Source organism: Oncorhynchus masou, chromosome 5 (genome assembly GCF_036934945.1).
Source record: "Oncorhynchus masou masou isolate Uvic2021 chromosome 5, UVic_Omas_1.1, whole genome shotgun sequence".
In the NCBI taxonomy this organism is placed as follows: Eukaryota; Metazoa; Chordata; class Actinopteri; order Salmoniformes; family Salmonidae; genus Oncorhynchus; species Oncorhynchus masou.
The window spans coordinates 48,338,236-48,353,504 of NC_088216.1; the positions used below are offsets into that span (position 1 = coordinate 48,338,236).

At 43.7% G+C, this 15,269-nt stretch overlaps 1 protein-coding gene across 2 annotated transcripts in view; it reads right to left on the reverse strand.

Moving 5' to 3' along the window:
* LOC135539739 (phosphatidylinositol 4-phosphate 3-kinase C2 domain-containing subunit beta-like) overlaps positions 1-15,269 on the reverse strand; it is a 73,289-nt gene that overhangs the window by 22,364 nt on the left and 35,656 nt on the right. For both annotated transcript variants that reach the window (XM_064965812.1, XM_064965811.1), the window contains exons 12-16: positions 13,993-14,115; positions 12,469-12,639; positions 12,282-12,390; positions 7,945-8,087; positions 4,138-4,326 (exon numbers count right to left, since the gene is read on the reverse strand). In XM_064965812.1, coding sequence (XP_064821884.1) covers positions 4,138-4,326; positions 7,945-8,087; positions 12,282-12,390; positions 12,469-12,639; positions 13,993-14,115 — 735 coding nt within the window. The remainder of the gene's footprint in view (positions 1-4,137; positions 4,327-7,944; positions 8,088-12,281; positions 12,391-12,468; positions 12,640-13,992; positions 14,116-15,269) is intronic.

Below are 15,269 nucleotides of genomic sequence, written 5' to 3' on the forward strand. Positions count from 1 at the left end.
AGCTTGTCCATTTTGATGACAAAAAGCGGGGGCCTGGAGAACAGAACTGATTAGCAATTGGGGGGGCAATCTCGGGTGAAGAAGCACAGTAAGATGATCAGAACCTGATAAGCTTCTATGTTGTGTACCGCAGTCCTCATATTAGGGTGAAATGCACCATTCCCTCTGGAGAATCGGGACATGCTGACTTAGGGAAATCTAGGTGAAATATCAATTTCTCTTGAAACCAGGACATGTTACTTTCACTTTTTTGTTTCCTTCGTTACAGGTTATGAGAATCTATCGTCTGAGGCTGCAGCAATATCCCTTGACTGTACCTGAAACGATACAAGCTCACCGGTGAAGTGAAACCAGTGGAACGGAAGAGGAATTCCTCACTACCGGCAGACTGTCAGAACATCATTTCTAACAGTTATCTATGGGGGACTGATACCAGCGTGGAAGAGCTGGTCACTTTTAAAGCACGTGGTGAACGATTACCTTGTCAATAGGATGATTGAACATTATGGTCTTGCAGACAAGTGAAAGACGTTTTGAAACTATTTTCCTTGCGAGTTTCCTCCTAATACAGGATGTGGGTTGTGTTTCCATTTCTAACACAGCGAATGATGAGGGACACTCGGAAGTCAATACGTTTCTAGCCCTCTCTACGCTATGCCACAGTAGTCAATCGAAGTAGTTGCTGGGTTTGTACTTACGCACCATTCACATCACGGGCAGATATTCCAAAAGGGTCTATTCCTTTTAACCAGAGTGAAATGTTGGGTATATGGAGAGATGTTAATTGGTATAAGACAAATACGGGTACTAATTTGGGTAAGAATGTTACGCATCAACATGCGAGAGTACCTAGTTCTGCAGATAGGTGCCGGAGGAGGCCTGAGACTCCTGGATATGTGTCCATTCAACAACATGTGGATGAGTTGGGGGTGGAGCTGACATCCTGGAGTGGTAGGTACCTTCCTTCATTTGAGATGACCAATGACACTAATCAGTGACCACCGTACCTAGTTATTACACATGCCTCTCTTGGCTGGTTATGTTTGAACCTCTTTGGGCTAGGGGGCAGTATTTTGACGTCTGGATGAAAAGCGTGCCCAAAGTAAACAGCCTGTTACTCAGGCCCAGAAGCTAAGATATGCATATGATTATGAGATGTGGATAGAAAACACTCTAAGTTTCTAACACTCTATGTTTCTAAAACTAAATAATGTCTGTGAGAATAGCAGAACTAATATGGCAGGCGAAAACCAGAGGACAAACCATTAAAAAAAAGTTCAGCCTACCACTGTTTCCAATGACGGTCATGTTTAATATGAGGCGAAAACCTCCCAGATTGCAGTTCCTAGGGCTTCCACTAGATGTCAACAGTCTTTAGAAAGAGTTTCAGGCTTGTTTTTGGACAAATGAGCTAGAATTTGTAGTTTTTCTAAGTGGCTCCCATTTTGGCTGTAGTGTTTTTATGCGCGTGGATGAGAGCGCGTTCTTTGTAGTGTATCTCCGGTAAAGACAATAACGATTCTCTGTCTTAGATTTTATTGTTTATTTACGTATTAGGGTACCTGAGGTTTGATTATAAATGTTGTTTGACTTGTTTGGAGAAGTTTATTGGTAATGTTTGGGATTCATTTTGTATGCATTTTGAAGGACGGAAACCGGTGGATTATTGAATGAAGCGCGGCAGGTAAACTGAGCTTTTGGGGATATAAAGTCAGACTTTATCGAACAAAAGGACCATTTGTGATATAGCTGTGACCTTTTGGAGTGCCAACAGAAGAAGATCTTGAAGCTAAGGAATTTATTTTATCGCTATATCTGACTTTCGTGGCGCACCTGCCTGGTTGAAAAATGTTTTTAATGCTTTTGTGTGCGGGGCACTGGCCTCAGATAATCGCATGGAGTGTTTTCGCCGTAAAGCCTTTTTGAAATCTGGAAAACAGGATGTTAAGCTTTATTTTGATGTATGACACTTGTATTTTCATGAATGTTAAATATGACTATTTCTGTAATTAGAATTTCGCGCTCTGCAATTTCACCGGATGTTGTCGAGGTAGGTCGCTAGCAGAACGCCTGCGCCAGAAAGGTTCATAGGTCACTCTCTCTGAACTTATATCAACTGCACCAGGACGCATTTGTCAAAGTAGGACAGAATAAGTGTGATCAGACAACAGATCTATCTATCTGTCTGTGACTGGATGCGGAATGTCTAATGGTCTGTTGAAGGTCTGTTGAATTGACACTCAGTAAAGGCACTAGGACTACTTTCTATGCCAAAACCTTTGGAAATATCCTCAACAATGGTATGATAGCTCCTGGGACTTACTTTATCTGTGGATCCTATGCCTATTCCTGGTTACCAAAGTTGTGGCAAGGGTCAGGCTATTAGGGTCGGGTTATTTGGGACATGTCGTACCCCATGTAAGTGTTTGTAAAATAGCACGGGAAGTTATGAATATAGCTAACTCTTTGGAAATCCTAGATAATAGTACAGTTGAGAGTCTTGAGTTAAACACAGCTGAGAAGTTTGCCATTCGGACTGTGGCGATGCAAAATCGTTTGGCCCTTGATTATCTTCTGTCCAAACAAGTGGTTGCATGTGCTGTTACTGGCGCTGGAGGCTGCACAAATATTCCTGACCATCCTGAGGAAATAACTGACCTAATCCAAAAGATCAGGACTGAGGGCGCTAAATATCATGATTACAATCTAGATGATTTAGGCTTAGTCATGTGGTTGTCTTCCACATTTGGTACATGGTGAAGTTTTTTGGCGGGCATGATACTTCCAATAGTGGGAGCTGTGGTTATTTTTCTCATCCTCATCTAGGATATCAAGTGTGCTATTGCCCGATGTTTGCCTGCTAAAATCCGATGGTTACGAGATAGGGAATATCATAAGACCCATCAACCGTTTCCTTTTGGAGACGGGTGTCAGTGGTGTTCACAAGAATGTGGTTCGGATCATAAGAATCTTCATCATCAAACCAAGCAAGCCTCATGATTGTGGTCAATGTGCCCGTGGTAATTGTCCTCGGTGCTGTAATGAACCATGCTCTCTCAGATGTAGTAACACACTTGTTAATACCTCTTTTCTATAACTTTGTGTGAAATCTATTTCTTATTGCAACAGCATTTAAAATATGCCTGTTGTGTTTTATAGGAATGCAAGGTGTTTAATGTGAACAATGTTATGCTTATTGCTAATGTTTATATTCTGTCTATTTTTTCATGCTTTCTATGGTTTTCTAAAAAGACATTTTAACTATACTTATTTTTTAAATGGTCTAGGGGGAGTATACGAATATTTTGCAGATAAATACACAATGCAGAGGATGAGAGTACTGGAAGTAACGATCAATAGGGAATTGTCAATGTAAGTAGGAGTTGGGTTTCAGTTCAACATCTGTTTAGAATCTGTGGATCCTGGCGAGTGTTGCCTCAGAAACCATTGCCTGGCAACCACACTCACGCACGCGCACAGTTCCCTTACCTGAACTCAGAGCTACGTGTGTGCTACGTTCTGTACATTGAGTCTGGGGCAGGATACTTGTTATTTGGCCATTGGTCCAGTTGTACTGCAAAGACTTCTGATAGGTAAACCCCAGGATAGGGTGGGGGGTTATAAGTGGCATCCTATTTCTTTTTCGGTGGTGAAAAGCTGAGGACAGGGGAGACTGAACATGCATCTCCCAGCATAACATCTATGATTTGTCCTTCTCAAATAAACCTATTTTTCTCCCCCTGATTTACTTTGGAGTTTGTGTTATTGAAGAACAACATTAATTGCTAACGTCCTCATTCATATTTGAACTGTAATTCTAAAAGGCGAGTGATCCGTGTGATGCCTTGCATGTTGCCCTGCTGAGGTGAGTTCATGGTGTTTATGTTCCAGAACAGGATTCTAAGCAAGTCTGGTCCACTCCCGTCTCTGACCATGTCCCCAAACTGCCAATGTGTCTGTTGTTTACACAGTCCTAACACAACATGACAAGGTCGAATGGCGACCGCAGGCCTTCTGGTGACCGTTGCCTACTGACTGTTGCCAAGGTGGCTATTTCCCTGACGAGTGTTGCCACAGAAACCATTGCCTGGCAACCACACACACACACACACGCGCGCACGCACACAGTTCCCTTACGTGGCATGCAGAAGGCCCAGTGCGTCGTGGTGGTTGAGACATGCCCACTGGCGGAGCAGGGCATAGATATCTGACAGGCATGCCCACTCCCAGCGGGGGGCACTAGCCAGCACCAGAGGCAGGGCACCACTCTCTGACTGGCAGAACGAACGTTTCTCCCACAACAGACGCTTGTCCTCTGGAGTCAACCTGGGCAGATAAGAGGGTAGAGAGTGAGGAGAAACATAAACACCTTACATGCATGCTTAGGTTGAGAGTGAGAGAAAGAGAGGGGGATGTGGAGAGGGGGAGGGGTATAGAGGGTAAAAGGTAGAGAGGGGAAGAGGGAGGGAAATAATGCATACTTGGAATACTTTCTCACAATGAAAGGAAAAGAAAGAGGGAAAGAGAGAGTGGTGTTGTTTACTGCAGCACTAGATGGCCATTCTCCACTGTAAAAAAAAAGAAAAAAGATAGATTACCTTTGTATAAATGTGGCCAACACGTATCAATGATGTCTTTGTTCTGTCTTCATGATAACATTACTTTGTTTCTCCTTGCTTTGGCCACCCTCATTTGAACGCGGTTACACCAATGGGGAAAAAAACGATCAAGCTGAATTTGAAACAGGCATGAAACAAAGACAAAAAGAGACTGATCGGAGCGGGTGTGTAAGGGACAGATGGAGAGAGGGAGTAGAGGCCAGACAAAAGGTAGAGGAAGAACGATAAAGACAGATAAAATGACTGGGAGAAGGGAGAATAAACAGTAGATGTACCTCGTGGAGAAACCGTGAAAATGTCAACTGAGAACTAAAAGGTCAGTGAGTACATTCATTCTCATCACACACACACGCTCACTCACACACACGCAACACACACGTTAATCCATGTTTGTTTGAATCTCTGCCTAAATCTACACACACGGGTTTCTCTAACTGCTCTAGCAGACACACGGGCCAGAGGGCTGTTAACGTATGATGAGTTCTCCTTGGTACGGTTGTTTCCATTGGCTGAAAATACTGTGTCATTGTTGGGATTGGATGATCCAGCTGGACAACAGTTGTTGCTATTGGATGAGCTCCTCTAATCTACTTCCTGCTTGGAGCCTGATACTGGATGGCACTGAAGCCAGTACACTTGTTTGGAAACACTGCACCTTAAGAGAATGTTCTTTAAATAATTGTTTGTCAACACTGATATATCCGTTCTTCTTCATCTGCCTGTAGTTGCCATGTAATATTAAACTTATCCTGACCATAAATGGCCATTTGTTGAAGTTTTGAATGTGTGCACATTGTACGTTCTAGTCAAAAGCCAACGTTATTTAGAGGTAAAGAGAGGGGAGGGAGACCTATCTCAAAGTGAACATCAAACAGACAGAGACACAGACACAGACAAAGACAGAGACACAGACAGAGACACAGATAAGAGCACATCTCCCTTCCTTCCATCCAAAGGCATGCTCCAAAGCCCCAGAAAAAAGATTCTACTTGGAAGTAAACAAAACACACACTGGTCCAAGATAAACACGGTTCTGTTTATCTCGCTCACAACAAACAGGAAACAGATCATAAACTATGACAACCACTAATGGGCTAAACACTATACTGAGATATGGTGAATAGACACACATACAAACAGACAGACACACACCCTTCTCTATCCAGGGAGGGTTGAGTTAAACGTTGTTGACACACTCCTCAGAGAAGGCCAGTGGATCTCCCCAAACACTCCTAGTTTCTTTCTACCTCTCTTAGGAATTCAGATCACCGGTCTGATTAATATTCAGTGACCTTTTCTTCTCTTTTGTAAATGGTGCACACACGCAAACACACACACACACACACACACACACACACACACACACACACACACACACACACACACACACACACACACACACGGGACAAAAGAGGAGAGGGGGATGGTGAGACTAGAGGGGGGAGGAGAGAGGGGGTATAATATCATCTGGGGAGGATTCACCACCAGCTGCTGCTATGACATCACTCATCAACTGGACGGATGGATGTGGATGTGGATCCCTGCTGCAATTAGATCTTTTTTTGGTTTTTACCATGAAATCTTCATTTAATCAGAACCAGTCTTTTTGATCTGACATTACAGGTTTATATTTACCAATACCATGTGTTGGTGAAAAGGAAATCATGTTGTGTCGTAGAAAAATCAAATAAAAAAGTCATTAGTGCAGGTGCAAAAACCAAGTTGCATTGGTTAAATCAAGTCGGCGAGCAGAATCAGGTGGGTAAATAATCGGGTACCAAATGACCCAATGAAAGGAGCAGTAAAGAGTTTGGGCGGGACTCTGATAAATACGGATCAGAAACCTGGTCAGTTTGGTGTTACCCATCCAGGTGAATGCAAAGCGCGCCATGCCGAGAGGAAAGGAGATCTCAAATCATAAAAACATAAGAAAAAGATTTGAGCTTTGAGGCAAATTTTTCACCAATGGAGAGCACTTACCATGACAGCAACTGAGCCTAGAAGTGAACGCCCTTCCACAATATCCCCAATAATAAATCAGGTAAAAGCCAACCCAAACATAACATCTAGACATTTTTGACCTTTTTGGTCAGAATCAACACAGCTATGTTTGGCAAAAACCCAGCACTGCCTACCACCAAAATAACCGTATCCCAACAGTCAAGGAAGGTGGTGGGAATGTCAAGATCTGGGGCTGCTTTTCCTACTCTGGACCTGTACGACTTCACATCATTAAAGGAAACCATGAATTCTGAGGTATACCAGGAAATTCTGGAACAGAACGTCAGGCCATCAGTCAAGGAGCTAAGGCTGGGCCAAAAATACATCTTCCAACAAGACAACGACCCAAAGCATTCAAGCAAATCTACCAAATAATGGCTCAGGAGAAAGACGACTTGTGTTTTGGATTGGCCAAGTCAAAGTCCTGACCTAAATCCAATTGAGATACTGTGGCAGGACCTGCAGCGGGGAGTTCATGCCAGACACCTCTCAACCCTCACTCGATTGGCTGAGTTCTGTAAGGAAGAGTGGGGGAAAATCCCTCAAAACAGATGTTAGAGACTGATTACTGGCTACAGGAGACTCCAAGTTATTGCTGCTAATGGAGGTGCCACAAGCTATTGACTGAAGTGGTTCACATATTTTTGCACACATCAAATCTGAGTTTCTGTTAAATAAACCACTTTTGTTAAATAAACAACGAAAATATCATATTTTAGGGTTTCTGTCATTTACTTGGAATGTCTTTATTACAAATTGGGGTTTAGATCAGGATTTTCTATGTTTATTTTAATATTTTACAGCAAAATAATAACCAGCCCTGTAGGGTTCACATACTTTCAAGCAGCATTGCATCTCCTGTCTGTCTTCCTGCTCTGTCCACTATTAACCTAGCCTGGGTACCATTCTGTTTGAGATAACATTCCACTCCTTGCCATGTTTAGCATGACACGGACTTCATGGAGTTGAATGTCAGCAAAACAGGTTCTGGATTTCAGGCTACTACTAACCTATTAACGCCCCTCAATAACGTCTACAGCTGTTGGGTTTGAACACTAGCACAAAAAAAACATACGATACTCTCTAATGCAGTGTGACAGTGACATTATAATGACACGTGGTAATAATGTATGTCAGTCTATCAGGGCTGTTCTGTCATTCCATGGAGTGAGAGAGAGAGAGAGAGAGAGAGAGAGAGAGAGAGAGAAAGAAAGAGAGAGAGAGTAAGAGAGAGAGAGAAAGGGAGAGAGAGAGAGAGAAAGAGAGAGAGAGAAAGAGAGAAAGAGAGAGAGAGAGAGAGAGACTGACAGTGTAGTAGTCTCACCAGAAGAGTGATTTCTTGTGCAGTACATCCTGCAGTTGTCTCTGGCTGTGCTGGTCGAGTCTGGAGAAGTCATACTGAGGACTGAACTCTGCGGGAGGGGGGGTGCTGAAGCGCACCTCAAACGACGACGTGGGAAAGTCCACCTACAGGAAGAGGTCAGAGGTTAGGCGTCACACTAACAACAACATTAAGATTGTTCATGAAGTGGGGCGGCAGGGTAGCCTAGTGGTTAGAGCATTTGGACCAGTAACCAAAAGGTTGCAAGTTCAAATCCCTGAGCATCAGAAGGCACAAATCTGTCATTCTACCCCTGAGCAAGGCAGTTAACCCACTGTTCCTAGGCAATCAATGAAAAAAAATTGCCTAGTTAAATAAAGGTAAAATAAAAAATGTGTTGTGAGGAGGGAAATGTACATAAATAACCATCGATATGGTTTGATTTAAATCATTATATCTCTTACAGCTTAATCTAAACAAGATACAGTTCCTTCAGAAAGTATTCAGACCCCCCTTGACTTTTTACACATTTTGTTACGTTACAGCCTTATTCTTAAATTGATTAAATAATTTTTTCCATCAATCTACACACAATACCCCACAATGACAAAGCAATTAGAGGTTTTTAGAAATGTTTCCTCATTTATTAAAAATAAAAAACGAATATATCACATTTCCATAAGTATTCTGACCCTTAACTCTGTACTTTGTTGAAGCTCCGTTGGCAGCGTTTACAGCCTCGAGTCTTCTTTAGTAGGACGCTACAAGCTTGGCACACCTCTATTTGGGGGCTTTCTCCCATTCTTCTTTGCAAATTCTCTCAAGCTCTGTCAGGTTGGATGGGGAGCTTTGCTGCACAGCTCCTGGTCTCTCCAGAGATGTTCGATCGGGTTCAAGTCCAGGCTCTGGCTGGGCCACTCAAGGACATTCAGAGACTTGTCCCCAAGCCACTCCTTCGTTGCCTCGGCTGTGTGCTTAGGGTCTTTGTCCTCTTGGAAGGTGAACCTTCGCCCCAGTCTGAGGTCCTGAGTGCTCTGGAGCAGGTTTTCATGAAGGAGCTCTCTGTACTTTGCTCTGTTAATCTTTGCCTCAATCCTGACTAGTCTCCCAGACCTTGCCGCTGAAAAACTTTCCTACAGCATGATGTTGCCATCACCACACTTCACCAGAGATGGTGCCAGGTTTCCTCCAGATTTGACTCTTGGCTGTCAGGCCAAAGAGTTCAATCTTGGTTTCATCAGACTAGTGAATCTTTTTTTCTCATGGTCTTAGAGTCTTTATGTGCCTTTTGGCAAACTCCAAGCAGGCTGTCATGTGCCTTTTACTGAGGAGTGGCTTCAGTCTGGCCACTCTACCATAAAGGCCTGATTGGTGGAGTGCTGCAGCGATGATTGTTTTTCTGGAAGGTTCTCCCATCTCCACAGAGCGACTCTAGAGCTCTGTCAGAGTGACCACCGTGTTCTTGGTCACCTCCCTGATTGCTCAGTTTGGCCTGGGCGACCAGCTCTAGGAGGAGTCTTGGTGGTTCCAAACTTCTTCCATTTAAGAATGATGGAGGCCACTGTGTTATTGGTGACCTTCAATGCTGCAGAACTGTTTTAGTATCCTTCCCCAGATCTGTGCCTCGACACAATCCTGTTTCAGAGATCTACAGACAATTCCTTTGACCTCATGGCTTGACTTTGTGGACTGACACTGTCAACTGTGGGACCTTACATAGACAGGTGTGTGCCTTTCCAAATCATGTACAATCAATTGAATTTACCACAGGTGGACTCCAATCAAGTTGTAGAAACATCTCAAGGATGATCAATGGAAACAGGATGTAACTCAGCTCAATTTCAAGTCTCACAGCAAAGGGTCTGAATACTTATGTAAACAAGGTATTTCTGTTTTTTATTTGTATACAATTTGCAAACAATTCTAAAAACCTGTCTTCGCTTTGTCATTATGGGGTCTTGTGTGCAGATTACTGAGGATGTTTGTTTGTTTATGTCACCTGTGCTCCCTCTCCGGCCTCTAGGTCACCAAGCTGCTCGTTGTGGCACACACCTGTCACCATCGTTACGTGCATCAGCGCATTATGGCACTCAGCCGGACTCCATCACCTCCTTGATTACCTGCCCTATATTTGTCACTCCCTTTGGTTCCTTTCCCAGGCATCATTGTTTCTGTTTCATGTCTGCGCATTGTTCGTGTTTCTTGTTTTGTATTATGTTTTCATTTATTCATTAAATGATTCACACCCGGATCTTGCTTCCCGACTCCCAGTGTCATCCATTTTTGGAATAATGTTGTAGTAAGTAACAAAATGTGGAAAAAGTCAAGGGGTCTGAATACTTTCCCGAAGGCACTGAGTAGAAATAGACTTCTGACCTGACTGTTACAGAGCCGATGGGCAAGGTAACGGGTAGATGAAGAGATGGAAGAGATTGGGAGAGAGGAGAGGAACAAAATGATGTGAGGAATTCATCCAAGGAAAGTAGGAGAGAGAAAAAAAAGTAAAAGCCAAGAGGGGAAAAGAGTTTGAGGAAGAAAGACAAGAGGCCTAAACAGAAGACGAATGTAAAAAAACAACTAAGAGAAAAAAGTCAGAGGGTAACGTTAGACGGTGTGCACGTACGTGTGTGTATGACGGTGTGCACGGGTGTGTATGTGTGTGTGCACGTGTGCGCGGGGGGGTTACATTCGGGTTAATGAGAGACAGATGGACACCAGGCCCCAGATGTGTCTTAGGCGATGTTCGTATGTGTTCTGCCGTCAGTGATGAAGAACGAAACCTCAAATGATGTCACCACGCTAATGAGGAGACTTGATTGCAACAACACACACATGCCATTTGAACACAGGCCACTGCACTGAGACAAAAAGCCATAGGGCACCAGAGCCACGGGCCAGTTGGCACTGTGACACACTGGGCTGGCACTGCAGGAGGGACTGAGTTTACACTACAATACTGCTGAGAGGAAACACTGTGTGTGTGTGTGTGTGTGCGTGACAGAGAGAGAGAGAGCGATAGAGAGAAAAGAGGATGTGTGTGTCAAAAGGGAGGGTATAGAGAGTCTAATATGAAGGGCGAGTTTTGTTGGCCAGAGCAGAGCTATCTGACCTACTTTCAGGTCCCTTCTGCAAGCAGCAGCAGCTCGCGCGCATGTGTGTGTGTGTGTGTGTGTGTGTGTGTGTGTGTGTGTGTGTGTGTGTGTGTGTGTGTGTGTGCGTGCATGTGCTTCTGTGTGAGCGTAAAGGTCCACATCTGTGTGTATGTGTACTACACAGGGCTGGGCAGTATGGCCAAAATACTGCATCATATCACTATATTGTTCTTATTTTTAACAGTATTTTACGTTTCTGAAAAATACAAGTTCTAAATATGTTTTATGAGTAGTGCATGACTCTAGAAGGACAAAAAAATGTATTGAAATGTAATTCTCCATTCTGATGGTTTTGATAGGCACATGCAGGCAGTGATGAGGAGATTTGTTTCCCCTTTCAGTAATACACATGATCTCAAGTGTTCTGGTTGTGCGGGTGTATGGTCCCTAGACTCAATGCTGTATGTTAAAGTTATATCTGTTTATAGGGATTGAGGTCCAAAGACCAAAGACAGATTGTTGTTGCGTTCTGTGGAACACCGTGGGTTCTGTAGTAGCTGACAAAGTTGTTTTGATTTCCCGATGCTGTGTATATACTGTGACATTTTCTCTGCTTCTGTTTTGGAGGTGTCTCCCTGTTGCGACTTGTATGAAACCAGATTGATTTATTATTGATTATATCCGCAAATGCTCATCTCTTTTGTTCACCTGAAAATCCCCTTAACACCATTCATGCTCCACAGCTCGAAAACAGGCCATAAAGACATCAAATGTTCATATGTTACACACCCAGGAGGACTAGCATTGTACCTGTAACGTGTGTATGTGTGTGTGTGTGTGCGCGCGTGCATGTCTTTTATAGATTGCTCTTTGGACCAGGAGCTAAGGTAGATGTTTTATTGCAGCAGATCAGTCTAAAACCTCTCTAAGTCCCCATACAGTACAGTAAGCTGTAAAAGGGAGAGAGAGAAAGAGAGAGGGATAGGAGAGCAGAGGAAGAGAAAGAAAGAGATTGGGAGTGAAAAAAGTGGATAATAAACAGGGAACTACACCCTGACAAACAAATTGACGCAGATAAGAGAGAGGAAGGAAGGACGAGGAGGAGGAGAAATGGTGTGTGTGTGAGCGTTTGTGAGCGTGTGTGTGTGTGTGTGTGTGTGTGTGTGTGTGTGTGTGTGTGTGTGTGTGTGCGAGCGAGCGTGTGTGTGTGTGTGAGCGTGCGTACGTGAGAGAGATTAGGCCAGTTACCTGCAGGATGACGCTGTCAGGCTGGCTGAAGTTGGGGGAGCTGGAGCGAGTGTTACTTCCTGGGGTGGAAGGCCACAGACCCAGTAGCTTCCTCCCACACGTCAGGATGCTGGGGGAGACACAGGATGATGGTCATCCCACCGACACGCACGCACAGACACACAGAGCCTCCTGAACTGCTACTCACTGTCTGAAGTTGAAGAGGGGCATGGTGACCCAGCCCAGAGAGTCGATGCTCCTCCGCTGCTTGCTGCCCTTCTCCTCCGCACCTCCAGGGGGTGGTAGAGCGCTGGCATACAGAGTCACCGTCAGCTGGGTCTCCCTTGGCAACTGGTTAATCTGCACTGGGAAACACACCCTGGGGGGCGAGGAGAGAGATGCAATGGGAGAGGAGGGTAAAGAAGCATATAAGGGGAAGAGAGGAATGGAAAAGGAAAGAGGGTGGGGGTTGTGTGAGAGAGAGAGATGTACTTGAGTCCTTGTGAAATGCAGTATAAAGTAAATTCAATTTTTACTACAAGAGTGTAGTCTCGGATCCACTGTAACTGTTAGTCAACAGTAAATGATCCCATCTGTTATATTTAGCCCTGTGTCATCCACATGGGACCCGTGCGCTTTCAACATGAAAGCGAAGAACACATTAAAGAACTCTGTTGGAATTTGAAAACTTCAAAAAGACTAGTTAGCATGAAAGGATCTAGCGTCTTGCTAACAAAAAAATAGCCGCGTTATAAAACACACACCATTGCCAATGGGGGCTCTATTAGCATGCGTCGCTAACTAAGAAAACATTGTCAGTTATGCGGCCAGACTGTGGGCTACATTATGGACGGGTGCCTCATAAAAGCCTCTCACGATAAGATATCCAGCCAAACAGTTTACTTTCAGGACTTTTATACAACCAACAAACCCAGAGCTGTTTGAGGAAGGCTACCTTACAAAGATGTAGATCGCTGCACTCCCTCTCCAAAGCACTCCGGACAGAATTAAACATGGCTAGGGCTGCAAAATTCCGGGAACTTTCAATAAATTCCCTGGTTTTCCCCAAATCCCGGGTTGGAGGATTGTTCAAACAGCTCTTGGTTTGTTGGTTGTAACTTTTATTGAAAGTTCCCGGAATTTTGCAACCCTAAACTTGGCCTATTGGTGTTTATTCCACCTTATCTTAAGTCGCTCCATCAAGCCGGACAGGGTCAAGCAGTCTTCTCGGGAAGTGGTGTTTTACTGTGAAGGCTTTGCACTGCTGTTGTCACATCTGGAGATGTCAGCACCACTAGGTCAGCTCAGGGTTGATAATCCACCAGGACACGAAATCCACCCGGATACCGGAGGATTCAAAATATCCTTACAATAGATGCTAAAAAAAGATCCCAAAAATAGCCCCAGGGACAATGCATTAAGGACATGAGGTAGGGGTTGGAGAGATCAAAAAATAGCCACCGGACGCTGCTGCATAGCTACCTTCACATCTCTTGTAAAGGAAATAAGTTACAACCCACAAATTGTAACTAAGCACTCAAGCTTATTGAAGCAGATGTGAACCGTTCACAGTATGTTTTTATTTGTGGGTTGTAACTATTCTCCTTTAAAAGATTGGCTGGGTGTCTGTAAGGTCTGTTTTAATAGGCTGTGAGGTCGGTTGAGGTACCTGGCTGTGATTGGTTAAAATGTCTATAAGGCCTGTGGAAACAGGCTGTGTTTGGGTACATACCTCTGGTCCCAGACCACCAGGTGAAACAGGTACTTGCTGACCTGCTGTTTGCTGGTGTGCTGCGGGGCACAAAGTTCCGCCCCTCCATGGGTCAGAGAGCATGACAGGAAGAAGCCCTCGTAGCTAACAGGAAGAGGAAGAGGAGGTCAGCCAATGGGACAACAGAGTAGATGATAGTCATTATGAAACCCCATTGGCCTATGTATGTAAACGCTATAATTACAAGTAACTGAGGACCAAGTTGGAGTCATGCGAAATGATGCATAACAAGCAAGACTTTTCTTCGTGGGTCTGTGTTCAATTCAATCAATGTCTTCTGACTATGGGAAATGAACGGAGTTCTCTTGTGAGTGTGTGTCAGTTGTGTAGTGTATATCAGTGTATGTTAGAGTATACACTGAGTGTACAGAACATTATGCTCTTTCCATGACAGACTGACCAGGTGAATGTAGGTGAAAGCTATGATCCCTTATTGATGTCATTTGTTAATCAGTGCAGATGAAAGGAGGAGGCAGGTAAAGAAGGATTTTTTAGCCTTGAGACAATTGGGACATGGATTGTGTGCCATTCAGAAGGTGAATGGGCAAGACAAAATATTTAAGGGCCTTTGAACGGGGTATGACACTTTGTGTCAAGAACTGCAACACTGTTTGGTTTTTTATGCTCAACAGATTCCTGTGTGTATCAACTATGGTCCACCACCCAAAGGACATCCAGCCAACTTGACACAACTGTGGGAAACAATGGAGTCAACATGGGGCAGCATCCCTGTGGAACGCTTTCAACACCTTGTAGAGTCCATGCCCCAATAAATTGAGGCTGTTCTGAGGGACAAAGTGGGGGTGCAACTTAATATTAGGAATGTGTTCTTTATTTTTTGTACACTCAGTGTATATGAGTATATGTGACATTTATAATATTATATACTAATACTACAGGGATCATCAACTAGATTCAGGCACGGACCGATTTTTTCTTGAGTGGATGGTGGGACAGGCCAGAACAAATAATTACAAATAATTTGTAGACTGCAAATTGACCGCAAGAAGCCCAAACAGATATAATATTTGACTAAAATATAATCATTTCAAACATTGCTTACATTTGTATATGATCACGTTGTCTCTCTCTTATGCATGGAAACACTTGGGAACAGATTTCCTAAATTAAAATAACTTGGAGCTGATTTCCTGGTGTTTAAAAAATTAATAAGGTCCAACAATGAAATGGGGGGGGAGAATATAGAGGGGCCCAAATAAAAAACAATAAAGACTATA